Source organism: Choristoneura fumiferana, chromosome 12 (genome assembly GCF_025370935.1).
Source record: "Choristoneura fumiferana chromosome 12, NRCan_CFum_1, whole genome shotgun sequence".
In the NCBI taxonomy this organism is placed as follows: Eukaryota; Metazoa; Arthropoda; class Insecta; order Lepidoptera; family Tortricidae; genus Choristoneura; species Choristoneura fumiferana.
In genome coordinates this window covers 8,726,401-8,745,932 of record NC_133483.1, presented here as the reverse complement: position 1 = coordinate 8,745,932, position 19,532 = coordinate 8,726,401, and the positions used below count along the sequence as shown (strand labels likewise).

Here is a 19,532-nt window from a genome sequence, read left to right as displayed (position 1 = left end):
CCTCTAACAGTGAGTAGCAGAACTAAACACAGCTGTCATTAGGCTGGCAACAAAATTGTTAGGGCTACCGCGTGACAAGTTCTCTAAGGTTCTCTTTATATTTTGTCGCCATGACAGATCATGACCAAAGAGTATAGTACCTATAGAAATCATGATATATTTATTAGTAACAAAATAACATGATAGTAACGATAGATAGCTCTATCGTTACTTACTATCGAATATCGATGTAAAAGATTTCCAAAAATTTAATTGAAATAATACGATATTATGGCATTTTTTAAGATACTCAAAAAAACTGTTTAACGGTTTAGTGCTGCACTCTGATGGGAGAAATTCCCTATTAGTTCCACGATTTTGTAAGAACCACGGCACGCATCATCGTGAATGACCCTACCCATAACCATACAGCCACAGCCAGAAGATCTAAAGCGGTATGTGAGCGGTATCGACTTAAAATACACCATTTTAATTTAGACCTCATCATCATCAGCCTATGTTCGTCCACTGCTGGACATAGGCCTCTCCCATGGCACGCCACTGAGCACGATCCTCGGCTACTCTCATCCAGCTCTTGCCAGCCTCCCTGCGAAGATCATCGCTCCACCGAGTCTGAGGACGTCCTACGCTACGTTTGCCGATCCGTGGTCTCCACTCAAGAACTCGTCTACCCCAACGGTTATCGGTTCTTCGGGTTATCGGGGTTTGGGTTCGGGTTAATTTAGACCTAGGTACATTTAATTTTTGAAAGGTATAAGTATTATTTTGAGTTGATGCAAGTTCCGCAGTAATGGTTATTATTTTGTATTATGTAGAAAATGTCACTCATACAATAATTGATTGACACTTCGGGTGCGGTCGTCTTCCAATCTGACTTTTTCCGATCGAAATACATTATGCACTATAACAGCCGAGCAGTTTGTGTGAGCCAAAACGGGGAAACTGTTTAACCGGAAAAGGTATGAGTACAGTCAAGGGCAAAGATATCGATACGGCCATAGTTGCAAAAATATGTATACACGGCCTTAATGTTAAGTGCATAAAGTCGTGTATACATATTTTTGTAACTTTGGCCGTGTCGATATCTTTGCCCTTGACTGTACCTAGCGGACTATTCTTGCCGGCCCAGCTCCTGAAAGAAGCTTAGAGTTGACTTGACCCATCAGAGTAGGTACTATAACTATCGTCATGCAAGATTTTTCTTTTCGGCCCATGCGATGTCTCATTTTTCTAACCCCCCGGCGAAAAAAGGGGTATTATAAGTTTCATCGCTGTGTGTCTGTCTGTCTGTGGCACCCCAGCTTTTAAACGAGTTGACGAATGCGGTTTTTTTAATTTGAAATCAGGTTTTTTTCTTGTAAAAGGTTCCAAAGTGAGTAACGATTCAGTGGTTTGATAATACACAATTCCTGGGCTTGGTTAAATTAAACAATGCTAACCAAAAATTAGTAATAACAAAACCAATTAGCTCTTATAATATTTATTCCTTTGTTAAAAACAGAGTACAAACTAGTAAGAGAAACTTTATTTTACAACGCATGGATTACAATGCTCTATTCACTTTACGATATAAGTGACAATCGGTTAACAACTGGTTACTTGAACAGTCAATTTAAGAGCCTGTTTCAACACTGATAGGTAAAAGTATCTGTTATTTTATGTGACAAGTATCTGTGATGCTATATCGAAATAAACATAGACGGTATGATAAATTCTATATCTGTCACCTAAGATACAGAAGTGATAGATAAAATAGGGAGTTAGTGTTAGCTTCTAACTAAACTAGAATATCTCATACTAAAATTTAATTTATAGATGGTATTACTTTGCGTAAGAGCACATCAATGAACAGGGAAAAATTGTGACAATTATGTCCAATTCTACTGTACGTGTAGTGTAACAGTGGTGGTGAAGTGTGCACAATAGGCATTCCATACCCTACTGCGTGCCCAGGGCGAATCCACCGTTGTGGGCACGATGGGCATGCCCACAACCCTAATAAACTTGCGACGACACACTTTCAAAAGTCGTTCATGATCATGAGTCATGCATGATTGTTCGTGAGATAGTTCTTATTCCGACTCATACTTGGGCGATTTTCGGGTGGCTGTGACCATAACCTTTTTTGAGGGCTGGATCCGCGCCTGCCGCGAGCTACGCTGAGGCCTTATTGTCCAACACACTTGGAACAACAATCGTTTTTACCACTTCGCTCTGTCACATGGCATACGATGAGGATAGAAAGCGATGGTGAATGCTATCCCGAGCGACTGCACATTAAGACAATACGACCTCAGTTAAAATGAATAGGTGCCTATTGGATCCGATTCGACACATTTCACTTTTATTTGCCCCAATATCACATTGATGTCGATTGTATGCAGATGGGTTGATTTGAACTCTCTAACAGTCGTTAACCGATTCTATCATCATACATCAGAATCATCAATACCATAACAAACTGATTCCAATACACCCAACTGTCAAACGAAACGCTTTTCTACATTCCTATAAGTTCAACCATTCCACATTAGACAAGGGCCGTAATTATTTTAACTGAACTCAAAACTAGATAGGAAGTATTTCATGTTCCGTTCGTAAATAAAACATTAAATACGATTTTTAGTCTTTTGAGTTTAGTTTATTAAATTGATTGATGTTCACCCTGCCCGGAGTTAGTAGGTATTTAGTCTTCAAAAAGAAAGCAAACGTCCAGAACTATCAAATATTTTGAGTCAGGGTTATTTATTGGCTTTCCGCAGAAATTATTATTCCCATACGATTCTTTGCCCAACTGTTTCATATGGACGAACGTATTTTTTCCAGAAACAGTAAATTATTCAGGAATAAAAACAGCATTTCAGGATTTCAAGACTATCCGTAGAACCCTACAGGTTAGGTTACGTTTGCTTTATGACAATTCTGAAGTACTAACAGTTTCAAAAAGATAATCGTCAGTCCATACGAAACAGTTGAGAAATTAATCATTTGGGAAACATACCTATTTTCGGCGAAAAATTAGAGAAGCCTTGAGTCAACTACCTACATACATGATTTATTGGTTAAATAATTAACCGATACTCCATTTATTTGAACATTTGAAACTTAACGGTAAAATTTGCACACGTTTTTAAATGAAACAACGAAACTATTTTGAAAATTGTGTTAACTTCTATAGTAAAAATAATAAATACCGCTAATAAATGTACATGAACCTAGGTATTATTAGTCCATTTGTGTTCGAAATACCGAGAAACGTGTGTTAAGCCGAGTTTGGACTTGCAAGAAAAATCGTGCAAGTTGCATTACATTGCGGGGCCGTAAAGCCAACGAGTTTCTAGTGGTCAATCGAGCGCCGCAATGTAATGCAACTTGCACGATTTTAATTGCAAACCTAAACTCGGCTTTACAATTTGACTGTTAAATTCAAACATTAAATTAAACGGAGTATACTTTGTGTAGAACTAACTAAAAAAACTTAACAAGGAAATTTGTCTTGGTACAGGTAGCAATTTAAATAACATATTCATTATATTAGATTTACAGCAATGTAAAAATATCGTTTCGTTTACTTCTCGCTCGACAGTCTCATAAAGTACCTACTATTTACATGCAATCACGAATAATGTTTCAAACTCGCAAAATAATATAATTTAGGCTATTTTTTTTAATGCTCCGACACGTAAGGCCCGACACATTTGACTATAATACACATTCATATTTTTCATAGATATCTTAACATTATAATTTTTATGTAACCACACTTCAAAAGTTAATAAGACCAAAGTATGGCTTGAGATTTGCTTTTTTTATTATATCCAAATGTGTGTCCAGGCCCAACGCTATTAACTAACGATTAATCTAAGCCTTCACTTAATATTACTAAACTTATTTTATTAGATATCATTCAGTCAGTACTTTGAAAAAATCTCGTATCTAAAATCAGTAAGTATGTCAACAAAATTGAACCTTGACATAATGTTCACTCGGAAAATTATTTATTTTGAGGTAAGAGATTTTTTTTAAAGTTGTGACGATTTATAATTTTTTGTATGTTAGGAAAAACAACGACAGTGTTTAGTTCCATATAAATAACATAACCGTATAAATGAAGATGAGAGAACAGAAAATTTTAGATATATTAGGTACTATACTATAACCTACTGTACTGTTGTCAGTTACTGCATACTTATATCACTATGAATTTATCGGATTTGGAGAGCAGAAGCTAGGACGCTTTTACATAGGTATATATAGTTCAATGTCTAGATCAATCGTTAGGTAATAAATAGTATAATTAATTTATAAATTTTAAAAAGTAAATGTAAAAAAAAATACAAAAGCTTATTTTTTATTGCACATCTTTGTGATACACACATGCGAGTTTATTTATCTAATGAAGTGAATGATTTGCAACATAACATGATTGTTGAATCAAAACTGTTCAAGCAACTTGGAAATAATCTAGAATTCTAGAGTTTTGTGGATTTATTCGTGTATAAAAAGTGGCAACGTATGTTTTTGATGAATGTCAAGAGCGTTTTGATCGTTTCAAGTTAAATATCGTTGTTGTAGACAAAAAATATTTGAGGAAAATTATTTTGTATGTATTTAACCGGGCGTATCATATCGACTGGTCACTGACTCGTCGACCTCGTATATGAAATTTAATAAAATTCTAATGTCTACCAATTGCTCGTTTAAAGGTATTAGATAGATAAACATCTAAAATGGATATTATAATTTCATACAAGAAGTTGAGTCAGAGGCCCGTCGATATGTGTTTGCAGATGCCCTACTTATTTTTATCTTCTAAACATATAACTGTCGACAGCAACAATATCTGCATGAAGCGGTAAAAGCGCGTAAAATTCACCTTGTAACTAGATTTTAATAACAATAGCTATAGCTATATTTATAGTAAACATGTGCTTGGTTTTTTGAAGAAATATTTATCTGCAATAAGTATATTTAAAATATAACCTAAACAAGAATTCATACTTCAAAGAAAATAAAAAAACCATAATGCCCAACGCATCTGTAAATAATTCTATAAAGATAATTAGATAGTTTGATAGTGCTGCTAGTTAGACGAGGTCAACTTATCTAGCTCTTAATTATTATTATATTCCAAGGCTCCGTTTCCATCAGAGATGTGCAAGGATGAACGCTTCATTTACCTCGCCTCGCTCCATCAGCTGTTTCCACTAGAGATTTGCTGTGCGGGGTAAATGAAGCGTTTCTTTTGGTTCATGAAAACATTCCTCGCAGCACATCCTCGCACCTTTGGTGGAAACACAGCCTTAAGCAGCATTCGATTCTCTTTTATGATGTTTAATTAACAACTGTCTTATGCTTCATACATTATTTATTTTAAAAAATTAAAGTGATGTAGAAACCAACAAAAATTTGAACTTGTCTAACTCAAGCCTTGAACCTAAATGTGTGAGCATTAACAATCGATCTAAGCTACATGATAATAACAATAAGACAATATGCTGTAATTCACTTGTGTCATAATGTTTTATACAGTCTGTGATTACTTTTTGTTTTTGCTGCAAAATATTAAACAGTCGATCATTTTGAGACCATCTCTTTCTTAGGCGGAGATTTTGTGTTGGTTGTGGTGGCAGTATTGTACGATATGTACGTACATTGATTTGACATACTTATATATTTTCATGCGTCTATCAAAATTTTAATTTTTTTACGATCAGGAAGCGTTGGTGCACGGGGCCCGTAGCATTTACTACTCTTTCTACGTGGCTAATCCGCCGCTCCAAATAGTTAATTAACAAACATTTCTTAAAGATATAAGTAATTAATATATAGTTTGATGCTGTAAATGATAAGCAGAGACAGCGATCTTCAACATAGCTCGAACTTACACTACTATTGCCATTATGGGTAGGGTACCCATATAATAAAGCTTATCATGTATTGATAAAGCAAGAAAATAAGGGCGTTTGGTACCATCAGCCAAATATGTCGTCTACCACCTAAAGTTGATAATCGTTTGCATGTCATAAAACAATAATGCCAATAGACGTGTCTGTCAACTTGAAAGTTCGACTTTAGCGACATATTAATTTGATAGAACTTGTTTAAAAATTGATAGACCACTTATTTGGCTGATGGTAGTCTACTACTTCTTGTCTATAGTTAGAAATAAATATATATGCATGTAAAATGAGAACGCAACATGCAAGTAGGTAACTGATGTGCTATGTCAAATATCATACAAATATGACAAGACTGGAAGCTAGATGCACAAAAATATACAATGTATATTTCAATAAAAAAAACAAGTCAATGTCTTGAAAGTGAAATATTTCAGGCCGCGCGGGCCTAAAACTATTACACTCTTTATCAAAACAGTAATTTATATGTTACATACAAGTACTTATAAGCCTGAATTTCAACCAGTTTTTAATTAATTTAAATGTGTTCGAGCTTTGCGTGCTTCTTACAATATAAATTCATCTGCAAGGACATACTATTTTACATTTCTGAAATATTCGTTAACATTTACATGACTAAACTCATATAATTTTGAGATATACATACATTTATTTATATATATATAATATACACCGCCAGTCGTTAAAATAATTTAGATGAATTGACGGCTTCGTCGACGTCTCGTCACCGAATCGAACAAGCCGGTAGGCACTGTAAACGTATCATCTATTAACGTATCAAAAATGTTGCGGTAAACTTCTTTACAAAAACGGTGTTAATTTCACACACATGTTTAGGAGCATTTCTGCCACTATTGTTTCTGAATATGAATAATATTAAGGTCTCCTCGGAGAAATAGTGACTTCCGCAATTAGGTTTTTGTATATTTAAATTTATATCATTGACTAATTGAGTTACCATTTGCTAAATTACTTAATGCCATCAAAGACAGCAATATCCGTTATTTACCATATAAACATCCCTGCGAGTTTAATTTTGCTTAATATCATAAACAATATTATAGGTATATCATATAAATAAATATCTATACTAAGTATACTATACCCACCAAAAGGTTTCAACATAAGGAACATGAATAACTCGGGTAGCATTCCTACTAACATTCAAATCAGTATTTATTTAACTATTTCGAGTTATGGATTTTTACTAAAGACGTCAAGCATAATTAGTCTCTTATTTAGAACTAAAAGTATTAGAAAACTTAGTACAATATTCATATACATAATATATAATGCGTAACTCTAGCTAGAAAATCTAAAATATTCTGACATAGTACAGACACGCTCTCTAAATAGTCACTGCTAGACTAGATAGGTACTATGTAAAAAAAGCCTGAACCCTTCTTATCTGTCGCGTTTTACTTTAGGTCTATACTTCATAGGTTCAGCATCGGTATAGGAAAAGGAAAAATAACTTGGTTTCCTAAATTATTTGAGAATCAAGACCGTCATAAACTTTAAACTAATTTTTTTTTCTCACATATATACATCATATACATATAGTCAGGTCAAGTAGGTCAGGGAACCAAACCGATGCAAACCTACGCCGTACAAAACTAAGCATAATTAATGATCCAGACAAAGCTAATGATATGTTGTGCAAGTTTTGAATGTTTTGAATCCAATAGTAACTATATACTGGCCGAATGCACAATTTTATGTGGCTATGTCTTTCTTTACTAATAATAAATATCTGGAATGAGCGAATTTAGGAAAAATATATTCTAGGGTAGTTTCCTAATCAAACTCAGAGCTTCGAGGATCAGTCTCTTTCGCTCTTCACCTGATTTAAAGGCATAAAGTTTGCTATAGCGCTATCTGCGTTGCGTGATACACTCATTCAATTCCATTCGACGTGTAGAAGGTATAGGCGACACCATATGTTGCGTAGCGAAGCAGCATAGATGAATTGATATTAAATACTTTTCCATTCACCTTAAACTAAACTCGCTCGTACATACAATGTATTACTACAACTATTTGGCGCGGCATAAATTAATTTGAAAATAATGTCTCGCAAGTCCTGGTCATGAAGTGCAAAAAACCTTGGTAAATTCTAAAAATATTTGAACAGTGTGCCATTTTTTATCAGTAACCTATTTTTTCGAATATCTGTTACACGACTACACATATCACTTCGTCAGGAAATAAAAACGTGATATAAGTATATAATTTTTTTATTTTACCTTACAGTGCATTTACTATTTCATTACACGCACCTTTATTATAGTATTTAATTAACTATTATAATTACAATAGGTATAACAGAAAAGCCAATTTGCGGCTGTTTTTAGGTCTCGGTATATTTTGTTTAGTTAAGTTCGGATCTTTAACTACAGGTGATATTTGTCGTGAAATATTTGGGGAGAGTCCGTTAGGAAAGAGCATGTCGTGTCATACTTTAATATCATATTTAGCTAATCAGATGAAACAATCTAATCGTAATTTTAGATATCAAACTGCATCAAGCCAATTCAAACTTGAATGAGGCAAAAGTTACTTTCAGACAAGTTGACAATCAGGCAATCCCTCGAACGTAGAAAATAAATTTTCGTTTCGTTATATGATAATTTACATGAACACGAATTTAGGCAATGATCATATAAAAATAACAAACTAATGCCAGCTCAACTTAGCACCTAAATGCAAGCTTTAATCATTTAATTTGTTTAATTTGACTTTTTTACATGATTTAAACATTTCAACAAACCAAGTCACTTAGGGGGGCTACCACTTGTGCCAGTCCCCAGAATGTCGCTCAATGTGTCTCTTTCTTACACGTTCTGCTAGAAAGGGACACAGCTAGCGACAAAGCCAGTTGCGGCCACATGTGCCAGCCATTCTGTTAGTTAACAGATAGATTCAACAATTAGTTAGGTACTACGGTCCCTTTTCTAGTCGACAGACCACTTTTCCGAATCTCATTAGATTTGTATACATTTAACGGAGTTCGCATATAACACTATTAACCGACCGCTCAACAGCCATTGCCTAAGTAAACCGTTTTACAGTCGCCATCATAACATCGGATGCAACACACGTAATAAAAGTTTCTGAGACAGGCTAGCTAGTTGGCGTGGCGCTAGTGAGGCCTGATGAGGCTGATGAGGTCCGTTTAACAACTTCGATTTTTGCCTCTCGTTTGTTATTGGTTGAATAAGAGCCAATCACAAGCAAAACCGTCACGTCAAACCTCACAATACTAGCGCCATCTAGCGATGTTCCACGTGTCAAGGAACCCTCATTAACAACACGGCCGTGTTTATTTTTGAGTACCTAGACAGCTTCGATGTATATAATGGAGACTGTAAATAAAAACTGTTTAGCACTATTTATTATACGAATGGAGAGCGCGAAAGCTCAAACACATACCGTTGCTTATAGTGAAGCTTGCTACGCACGTTTGGTCCAGTGCATCGGAAACATGTACGATTTAGCATACGTACACTAGATAAGTCTAAGCAGTTAAATCGTAACAACTATAAACAGAGTCTTAAAATTACACCGAAACATTTTAACAGATGGTTGGTTTAGTTTGACTGAACACCGCGTCAATAGTTTTGGAATGTTTTAAGGATCGACCACACTGGTGCTTGAAATAAACTGACGCACCGTAAATGCAATGACGTTGCCTCGTGCATCTTATTTTTAACGCGTTCCATCTACACCGACACCGCTGCTCAAAAAACGCTGACCCGTCATAAATGCACTGACATGAGTCGTGATATGCAACACTTATGACGCATTACTTCTAAACCGGGGTTTAAAATCCATTGATTTACGATTCTTCGCCGTTTTTTAACCAGCGGTATCGAAGGTACGTGATATAAACGTGACTCAGGAGTCACATCACTGCGTTTAAATGGTGCATGAACGTATTTTCAGGAGCGGTCTGAAAGGTACGCAATAAAAATGTGCCGTTGCCGACGCCGAGCTTGCGTTTACAGTGCGTCATCGTATTCTAGGCACCGGTTAGGACGATCGTTTAATTGTGGTTGACAAATGTTTCCACACATTGGTCGATTTTAACTGTACGGCGACAACGTGACTACATCTTGAACCAAAGAATTGAAAAGATCCTGAACAACCGTACGGGAAGGAGTGTTCAGTAAAATTTACGAAACTATCTGCAAACGTTCCGAATTAGCCTACGTACGCACGCACTATGCGGCTAACCGCGCAGTTTAAGCGCGCAATCTCTTTCTCAAGCGATACTTTGAAGCTAAAACCGCCCGGCTAACCGCATAGTGCGTACGTAGCCTTATTCTTAGGACACGGTGTATATTTACGTGTGTAGCAAGCTGTAAGGTGCGGGAGGTAGGCCCAGGGTTGACTATAGGGTCTAGCGCGTGGCACCCGACTTGCTGTGTTGGATGAGCCATTGCAGAGTTATGTCGATATTGTCCTTCTCTTTGCACGAGATCGAGTAGCAACAGATCTCGCGGTCTTGGATCGCTGACAAGTTCCTGTAACATACAAACAAATGTAGTTATAGAAAGGGTCAAAGTTTATAGTTAGTTTGATCTACACACGTGTCACAGTGGTAAAAATGTGTTAGCGGGATAGACTAAAGCACAGATTAAATTAGCTATGCAATACGATACAATGCGTCTTACTAATGGACGCTGTTTTGCAATACTGAGTCAACCCACTCCACTGTCATTTTGCAATACAATGTCAACTGTTAAAATAATTTTCTAAGGGTTGACATTGTGTTGCAGAATTAATCAGGAGGTTTCCCGAAGACAAAACTATCTCAAAACACATACGCATTCGTTGCCCCGTAACGCATATTTGCCATAATTAATTTCAGGTATTGCCAAATATTCACAAAATTATTCTAATTATAAATAAACCCGCGTAGCTCACCCAAAAACAGTGACGTTTGACATTTCGGAGACCTCACGCTACACTAGCGCTTCAAGCGGCGAATTCAAACGCGATAGCCCTCATTGACCCAATGCACGCCTATGGTGGGGGGTGGAGGGGGTGTTAGGTACTCACATGCGCTCAATAAGGCCGTGCTCGTCCAGCGCGTGCGGCAGGTCGCGCTTGTTGCCGAGCACCAGCACGGGGATGCCGGTCAGCTGCTGCTTCTCCAACAGGCTGTGCAACTCGTTGCGGGAAGCTTCTATCTTCTCGCTGTCCGCCGCGTCGACCATGTATCTAGACGACATAATCGAAGATTAGCTGATAGTTGGTGCCCTAACATAAGGCAGTGGCAACAGCTGGCGCAGCGGGGATAGATATTATCAAATCGAGATTAGAATACGACTGAGCACATATGTCCTTTTTGAATTATGTATACGAAATTACATTGCCAATGGTAGAGTGTGCAGATAAATAAAAAGCACAGTGCAACAAGGAACAACATGCATGTAAAAAGGTTGTTTTTAAACCTGTTTGAAGTTTCAGCTCTCTAGGAAGATTTTTTTTTCATACAGAGCTTGCGTTTGACCACAATGGCGCCTGATGGTAAGCGAAGATGTGGGCTAAGATGGAGCACGCTTGCTTGATAAATACCCATTCGCCCTACATTTGAATAGAGTCAGATTGTTAGCGATCAGGTTACACAAACGCAGGCAGGGCATTACACTCTTCAGCTGCTCGACTGCTTAGGGGTAGGTGAATGGGTATTAATCACAGACCGCAGATCTAGTCTGTAGTAAGTAGGTGTTCGTGAAAAAAAATTATGGTTTTCATATTACTCACACGATCGCGTTGACTCCGCGACAGTACCTCTCCCACATAGAACGGAACCGGGGCTGGCCGCCGATGTCCCACACCTGCGTAAAAATGAAAATTTACATACATACAATTGTATACATACTCGTAGATTAGTTAACACGTTCGGCCCCAGCAACGATCCACTAAGCTCTTATTACGCTATGCCTACGCATATCCCACAGCAGTCACTTCTATGCCAGTGACACGTATTTGTAAGAACTAAAAAGTCACAGACGTAACACATTCCGGTGCCAGTAACACAACGTTTGTGATCAAAAAAATCTTACTCATATGCGGGTCTAGCGCGTGCGGCGCCCTGTAGTACCTGGCTCCCCAGGCGGCACTGAGTGTCTGTACCTACTGTACCAGTAAGTATGTCTATTACTGTATGCTTCCATAAAATATATAGTGAGTTGTCCTGATTTTATGTCTTATGCAAAGTTACACATAGACAACCTTCTGCGGACGTTTTCTCATCTCGGAGCCCGCTGCGCGCTGCGCGGGCCTGCCCGCTGCAGCGCAGCGCCCGACACCGTTTGAAAATATCCCAGAAAGATATCAATATAATGTTTATTTACGAAAAAAAAAATTTACCAAATATCCTGTGTCTTTTAGTGCTCCAGTGCCTGTTTCCCGTGCTTGTGACTTTTGCCCGTTCTGTTTTGGTGCCTTGTTTTACTTTTAGCGTCTCATAAACATTTTCACTTTTTTGTTTGTTAGTGTAAATGCAATCTGCTACTCAACCGAGTAATAGCACGTCGAATAGTTTTCACTTGTGTCAGGTATGCCGCAAATCTTTCAAAATCATAAGAGGTCTAAATATCCATACAACAAAAGTCCACGGCATTAGTCTTAGCCAAGATGCCATACCTCTTAATAACATTCCAATTATGATTCCGCCCACCCCCTTTTCCGCTGCCGATCAGTCTGCCACTCCATTCCATCTCTACCTAAGTGAACTAAAAAAGAAATTCTCAATATTCAAAAGAATACCCCGGGTTGCCAGGACACTTGCTGCTTCACATCTGACCCATTTGATCGATAAATGTGTTGAAAGTAACGAAATTAAAGACAGGCATAATCTTTTCCTTTTTTCTTATATGTCCCTTCACGCACAGGAAGATAGTTCCAACATTTCTCTTACACAAAAAATTAAAAACAATTGCAGTTGTAGTAACCGTTCTCTTCCATCCATAGCACCAATAAACACCGTTTCGCCTTTTAATCGTAAGAAAACCGTAGAATCAAAAATCAGCGCCGCTCGTCTCCTTTTCTCAAGCGACGTGCTATCACCGGATACCACTGACACCCTCTCGGCTCTACAGACAAAACATCCCCCAGGTCTTTCTATAGGTACTCTACTTTTTTGACCCTCCCATGGCAAACCAGGCCTGCCTTCAAATAAAAAAAGAGACGTATATAATGCGATTTTATCATTCAAAACTGGTTCTGCTGCAGGCCTGGACGGACTCTCACCCCAACATTTAAAGGACTTGACCAGTCATTTAGTGGGCGATGCAGGTGAGCGTCTAGTTGATTCTATTGCAAATCTAATCAACCACATGTACTCGGGTAGTGTCAACCCAGACATTGTTCCAATTTTATATGGTGCAAATCTGATTGCCCTTACCAAAAAGGACGGAGGGGTGAGACCAATTTTGCCGTTGGTTCCACACACGTCTCGCCTCCAAAATTGCAGTTAAATATATTACCTCTAAATTACAGTCTCTTTTCGAACCTATACAACTCGGTTTCTGCCGTCCACGCCTTGCGTACATTTCTCTCCAACGAAACATGTGATGTACTGGTCAAAATTGATGTCAAAAATGCTAGCAAGTCTGTAAATAGTACCTTTCTGACAGAAGTCAAACACAATGTTCCTGAGTTGTATAATTAACTTCTCCATTGTTACGCAGATCACACTAATCTTATATTATACCGTGACAATGTTTTATCTTCAGAAGTTGGCTGTCAATCTTCAGTTTGGCTATAAACCCTATTATTCAAAATTTAAAACCTAAATTCAATGTCTGGTATCTAGACGACGGAACCGTAGGAGGCGACTTGGATACCATATTGTCTGACCTTTCATCCATCAAATCCAAATTCCAATCTATTGGCTTAGAGCTTAATTTTAGCAAGTGTGAATTCCCAAGCAGCACGACAGGCTGTATAGAAGCTGTATTTTAGTTTTATTGTATTCCACAGGCTATATAGTGAGGCTGTACAAGGGCTGTATAGCGCTTATACAACCTCTATAAGTAAAACTTGGGCCCCTTGTTATACAGCCTTATGCGTTATTATAGCTGTATAGTTGCTGTATAGCTAAATAGGCTGTACTATAGCTGTAGAAGAGCTGTAGTATGATGTTGAAGAAAACCATAGGCATATAGTTTTCTCTTATAAGTTTCTTAAAAAGATAATAGTTCTTCATTGGTTTTTTATGAGAATTACAATGTGATTTATGAAAACAACCGCTTTTCTTTTTAGTTATGATAATGGTGGGGCGCCAATTTACTGTGAAGTTATAAGTCAAGAATAAATGTTGGACTTTAGGTAGTGATAATTGTAAATTCAACGTGCCGATTTTTTTTACTGGGAAATAGTGCATAGTTTTGTGGAAAAATATTCACGCGCGCCGCGAAATACTGAAGAATTCACGAGGAATATTACCAAAACAAGTAAGTAAGTTATGGTTTTGAGGTTAGAATCATAAGATTGTTAAATAATTGTACAACAGGTATCACTTATGATTTATTTATCTGAAAATCATAACTATAACTTCAGCAATACTCAAAAAAATAATGTAAGAAGTCATATTTTCTTTTATTGTTATTTTTGTTGAAATGGCGACAGATTTTTATACAGCGTAAAAGATATCTGGAGAGTATTATAGATTCCGTGGTTTACTACGCACTTTCTGGATTCCATTTCACAGCTTTTACCCTTAATAGCCGTTATAATATATATTTTTATTATATAGGCTGTACATCAGTTTTCAGCAAATATTATACAGCATGTCAGTAATACAGATTAAAGCTGTATTACAGAATTCATTTATTATTATAGTTCTATAAAATCATATTTGACAGAAGTTATGAAACTATTACACTGACAAGAGTGTACAGTTACGCATTAATAATAAGCTTTAGAAAGTAGTTTTAATATACATTAACAGAAACAAGTATAAAGTGATACCATTTTATAACTTATAGCTGTAGTAAGTAAGTGATCACATGCAAAATACAGCCTCTATGCAGCTTGAAGGATAACATTAGATTGAAGTGTCAAAAAATGCATAGGGTTTTAAAGTGGAGTTCAAATATTCTGTTTTAAAGCTTTAAGTTTACACGGAGTATTTTATAAAAACTTAGTACAGCTTTAGCTGTATAATAACGGTTTAATCACTTTTATAAGTAAATAATCTTTTCTTGACACCTTTATGGATCACCAGTAGAACTCTAAGTTCTAATAGTGCTGTATATTTGATGTCGGCAACGCTTGCGTGCTGCTTGGGTATTTGTGCAAAATCCTGTCTTAAATGTACTAGATTTGAAAACAAAATTTGATTCACAGACACCTAACATTAAAATAGTAGATAGATATTCCATCAGCCTCCTTGGGTCTCCTATATTTGAAGAATCCTTCCCGAATTATATTTTAGAAACTATTTCTAAATTCAAAAAGTATGAAAGCCGTCTGCTTAAAATTAGTCCTCATTTTGTCATGACAATTTTAAAATTTCGTCTTTTCGTTACAAAACTTACTTACGTACTTTGCTGCTGTCTATTCACTAAAATCAAAATTTCACTGACACAAATGGATGATTTAATCAAAGCGAACCTGGAATCAATTCTGAACATTCAGCTAAGCGAGGAATCCTGGACTCAAGCATCCCTTCCCATTTGCTTTGGTGGGATAGGGATTCGCAAAATTTCTTCTATTGCCCCACCAGCTTTTTTGTCCTCCGTCCATAGCTCGGCAGATCTCATAGGTAAAATCCTGAGGGCTTTCCCTTTAAACTAAGAGACTGCGGGTTTGACGGAAGCCAAACAAGCTTGGTCTATTGCCTGTCCGGGAATTTTTTTTCCAGAAAATTTAAATTTGCAAAGGTCCTGGGACTACATCCAATCAAATTTGCCATACGAATCCCTCCTGAGCCGCAGCATGGGCTCTGATCGTGCCAGACTCTTGGCTGCAGGTAGAAAAGAAGCCGGGTGCTGGTTACACGCCTTTCCATCAGCAAGCACTGGCACTTTTCTAGAGCGACTGGGAGTAGCAGTTTGCGCACCGCATAAATGCCCCTGCGGCTTTGAGGTCAACGCGTTGGGACACCACGGTCTTTCGTGCCAGAAGAGTGCAGGCCGCTTCTCGAGGCACTCTGCGCTCAATGACATTATCCGTCACTCTCTTGCCACCATCAATGTGCCAGCGTTACTGGAGCCATCGGGCATCGCCAGAGATGATGGCAAGAGACCTGACAGAATGCCACTGATTCCATGGAAATTGGGTTGTGTGCTGCTGTGCGACGCTACTTGCGTAGACACACTAGCTCCTTCCCACGTCCGCGGATCTATTCAAGCTGGTGCAGCAGCAGAGGCGGCAGAAAAACTCAAAATAAACAAATACAAAGTTCTCGCCCCAATACAACTTTGTTCCATTCGGGGTTCAGACCTTAGGTCCGTGGGGGCCCAGAGCAAAAAATATGTTTAAAGAATTATCCAAACATCTCTCGGATACCAATACCACAGGGGACCGTAGAGCTGGCAGCTTCCTCGCACAACATATCAGCATTGCTATACAGTGAGGAAATGCTGCCAGCATCCTTTGGGTCCATGCCGCAGGGGGATACTTTTTAAAATTTATTTTAGTTATAGTTTAGTTATTTGTTTGTTTTACTTTTCTTCATATTTTTAAATTAGTCTAATTTTAATTTATTATTGTGTTCCATTATTTCATTAATAAAATATAACTTACTACTAAACAAGATTATTTTACATTAAGCTGGAATGGAATGTAACTGGTTAATGTATGAATAGAATAAATATCAATTAATCTGTTACATAACACTGTTGGAGCAGTATTGATTACCTTGATAGTAACATTGCCTTTGGTAATTTTGCGCATGTTGAATCCAACTGTCGGTATCATGTCTTCACTGAACTGGCCAGACTGGAAAAAAGGAAATAAAGTTGTTTAAATTAAATTTATAATTTTATTTCATCATTATTCTGTTGTTAGGAAGGACTATCCGCAGAAACACAATCTCGTCTTACATATGACAGTTTCATAAATTTTGACTTTACTAGACCATTATAAAATAGCAATTTTTTTGTGATTTACATGTTATACTATTTTCCAATTCTAAAGGGGCAAAAATTTAGACACAATTTTGCAGGCAAATATAACATTCAGATGTGTGAAATATTTTGCCAATATTTTTTTTAATAAGGCACCAGGCTTAGATTATGTTGATATGCACACTTTTGCTTCAGTTAGGTAGGGTCATAATGTACTGTACTGTAACAAACGTTGGGAAACTCAGTCTGTGGTTAAGCCCTGTGGCTATAAAATTCTGTAATCAGCAAACAGCCATATTGTTTTACACCTACACTCGATTTCACAACATGCTCTACATAAGTAATTATGTAGCCAATTTCCTTCATTAACTTGTAGCTTTTGAGATTTTAGATGAATAATTATCCATACTTACTATACCAATATTATAAATGTGAAAGTGTGTGTGTTTATATGTTTGCATGTATGTTTCACTGCAATTCCATGCTGTCACCATTTTTTAAGCAGTGGTTTTGTTCGCACCTTTACATGGTGATATGACATTGGTTATTGATAATTTAAATATTGTTACTGATATCTACATAATTAAATTTTAAACAAGGTCTGGAGATGACTTCATGATCCCAATGAAAACATTGAATGATTATTTAACTAAAGGAGGCAAATAATTGTGGAATATATATCTGCATGGAATAACTAAGATACTTAAATTTTGGAAAATTTGGAATTGAAATAAAAAATACAAAAAAGATTCCAAAAAACCAATCTAAATTTGATTGCTTAATAACGACATCTAGCGGTTAGTTCCAATGGAATGCCGAAAGTTTCTCGATGAGGGCTACGGCATAGATGTCGCTAGCGTCACTGCTTAAGTGGCTAAATAAGAAACAAACAAGCTGAGATATGTGGTGCATAGGGGAAATTCGTGTTGTGCCGTTGACCAACAGTGGTGTAGCGGTATAGCACCCGGTACGGAATACCGAGGACCTGGGTTCGATTCCCAGTGTTGGTCTTATTTTTCTGGTTTTTCTATGCATCTTTATTTCAGTTTGTATTTTCAACTAAGATACTGTCCTTGTAGACTACTTACTTGCTGTGGTTATATTGTTAAATAATATCTACATTATGGATCACTCAATACATAGCTAGAGTATTAATCCTAAGTCACTTAGATATTAAGTTTATGCTGCAAGTGATGTGTATAGAAGTTAATTAAGCTATAAAAACATTATCAATGTGGATTTCTCAAAGATCATGAAAAAATGATGAATGGTAATATTAACACTGCTAGTATGAACAATTAAAGTACAGAGCAACATAAAAACAATGAATGTAGACTTTCACCCGTACCTCCAAAATCGTGTAGGTATATTATGCTAATAAGTCAGAAATAACCAAAGCGTGATTGTAACAATGGTAACCAAATAATTATCTGACACAAGTGGTTATCAACAAATACTAGCAATGAGGGTACCAAATATTGAAGTTACTGCGAACAAAGCACATTATATAAATGCAATACGCAAGCCGAAACATCTCCATCATTAATATTACATTTAAGCACACATGAAAGCGACAGACTAGCCTTATGACATTTGATCCCAACCAATTTCATAGTATCGATAAACAACATACACATTGTTTATCGCGAAAACGCTAACAATGACTTTGTTTAACACTTATTTATTGTTTTCCGATGATACTAACTGCTATGACGTTCACAAAAGTTGTTTTCCCGGAGTACTGCAAGCCGACCAGCGTGAGCTCCATCTCCTCTTTCCAAAAGAGACTCTTGAACCAATCGAGAATACGGTTAATCAAAGCTAACATTTTGTATTTTAATCACAATTATTTAGCCCTAACAACGTAAAATTATAACGCCTCGCGAAAAACTGCTGTCGACATCGACTGTCACCAGTGGCGTTTAGTTAGTTAGTTGGTGCTATTGTAATTAACAATGACTCAGTCAGACAGACTACTCATGATTTAAGCGAAAAAATAATAATAAAAAAACTTAGCTAAAACCATGTTGTTGAATTTAATGTGCATTTAAAATTACCCGTTTTTAACATTCACACTTCCTAAAAAATTAACAAAATATGATACATCTGACAGCAGTAGCTAAACGCAAAGAACCACCAAAAGTTGCCAGGTTAATATTTTTAATCTCCCATATTGGGAGGCCTAATGTCCAACAGTGGACGTCCTACCGGCTGATATAATGACGATGATGATATTGGGAGCGTTTGTATCCTCTCTTTTTTATCTAATACATGTATACATTGTGAGAGAAATGGAGATAATATCTGATACCTTCCCTTCCCACCGGGCTGCCTAAATTTTCTTGTATAAATCAAATCATCCTTGTTAATAACAAGTTGTTATTGAAACAAATCAAACTTTTTTTCCGTACTACAGATTTCGCGCCAAGCTTTTTTAGTCTCAGGTTTAAATAATAATTATTTACAAGATGTAATAAATTGATGGTTCTGCTTTACTCAATGTTTATTTTCCTCGTTTTCGAGC

The 19,532-nt window shown here is 36.9% G+C and overlaps 1 protein-coding gene across 1 annotated transcript; it reads right to left on the bottom strand.

Annotated features, from left to right (window-relative positions):
• Positions 1 to 1,464: 1,464 nt before the first annotated feature.
• Arl8 (ADP-ribosylation factor-like protein 8) lies at positions 1,465 to 18,950 on the bottom strand. Its single transcript, XM_074095202.1, has 5 exons — positions 18,714 to 18,950; positions 16,800 to 16,880; positions 11,694 to 11,767; positions 10,986 to 11,147; positions 1,465 to 10,447 (listed from the first exon to the last, which is right to left on the bottom strand). Exons 1-5 carry the CDS (start codon positions 18,834 to 18,836, stop codon positions 10,324 to 10,326), a joined length of 564 nt encoding a protein of 187 aa, XP_073951303.1. The 5' UTR covers positions 18,837 to 18,950; the 3' UTR covers positions 1,465 to 10,323.
• Positions 18,951 to 19,532: the final 582 nt, after the last annotated feature.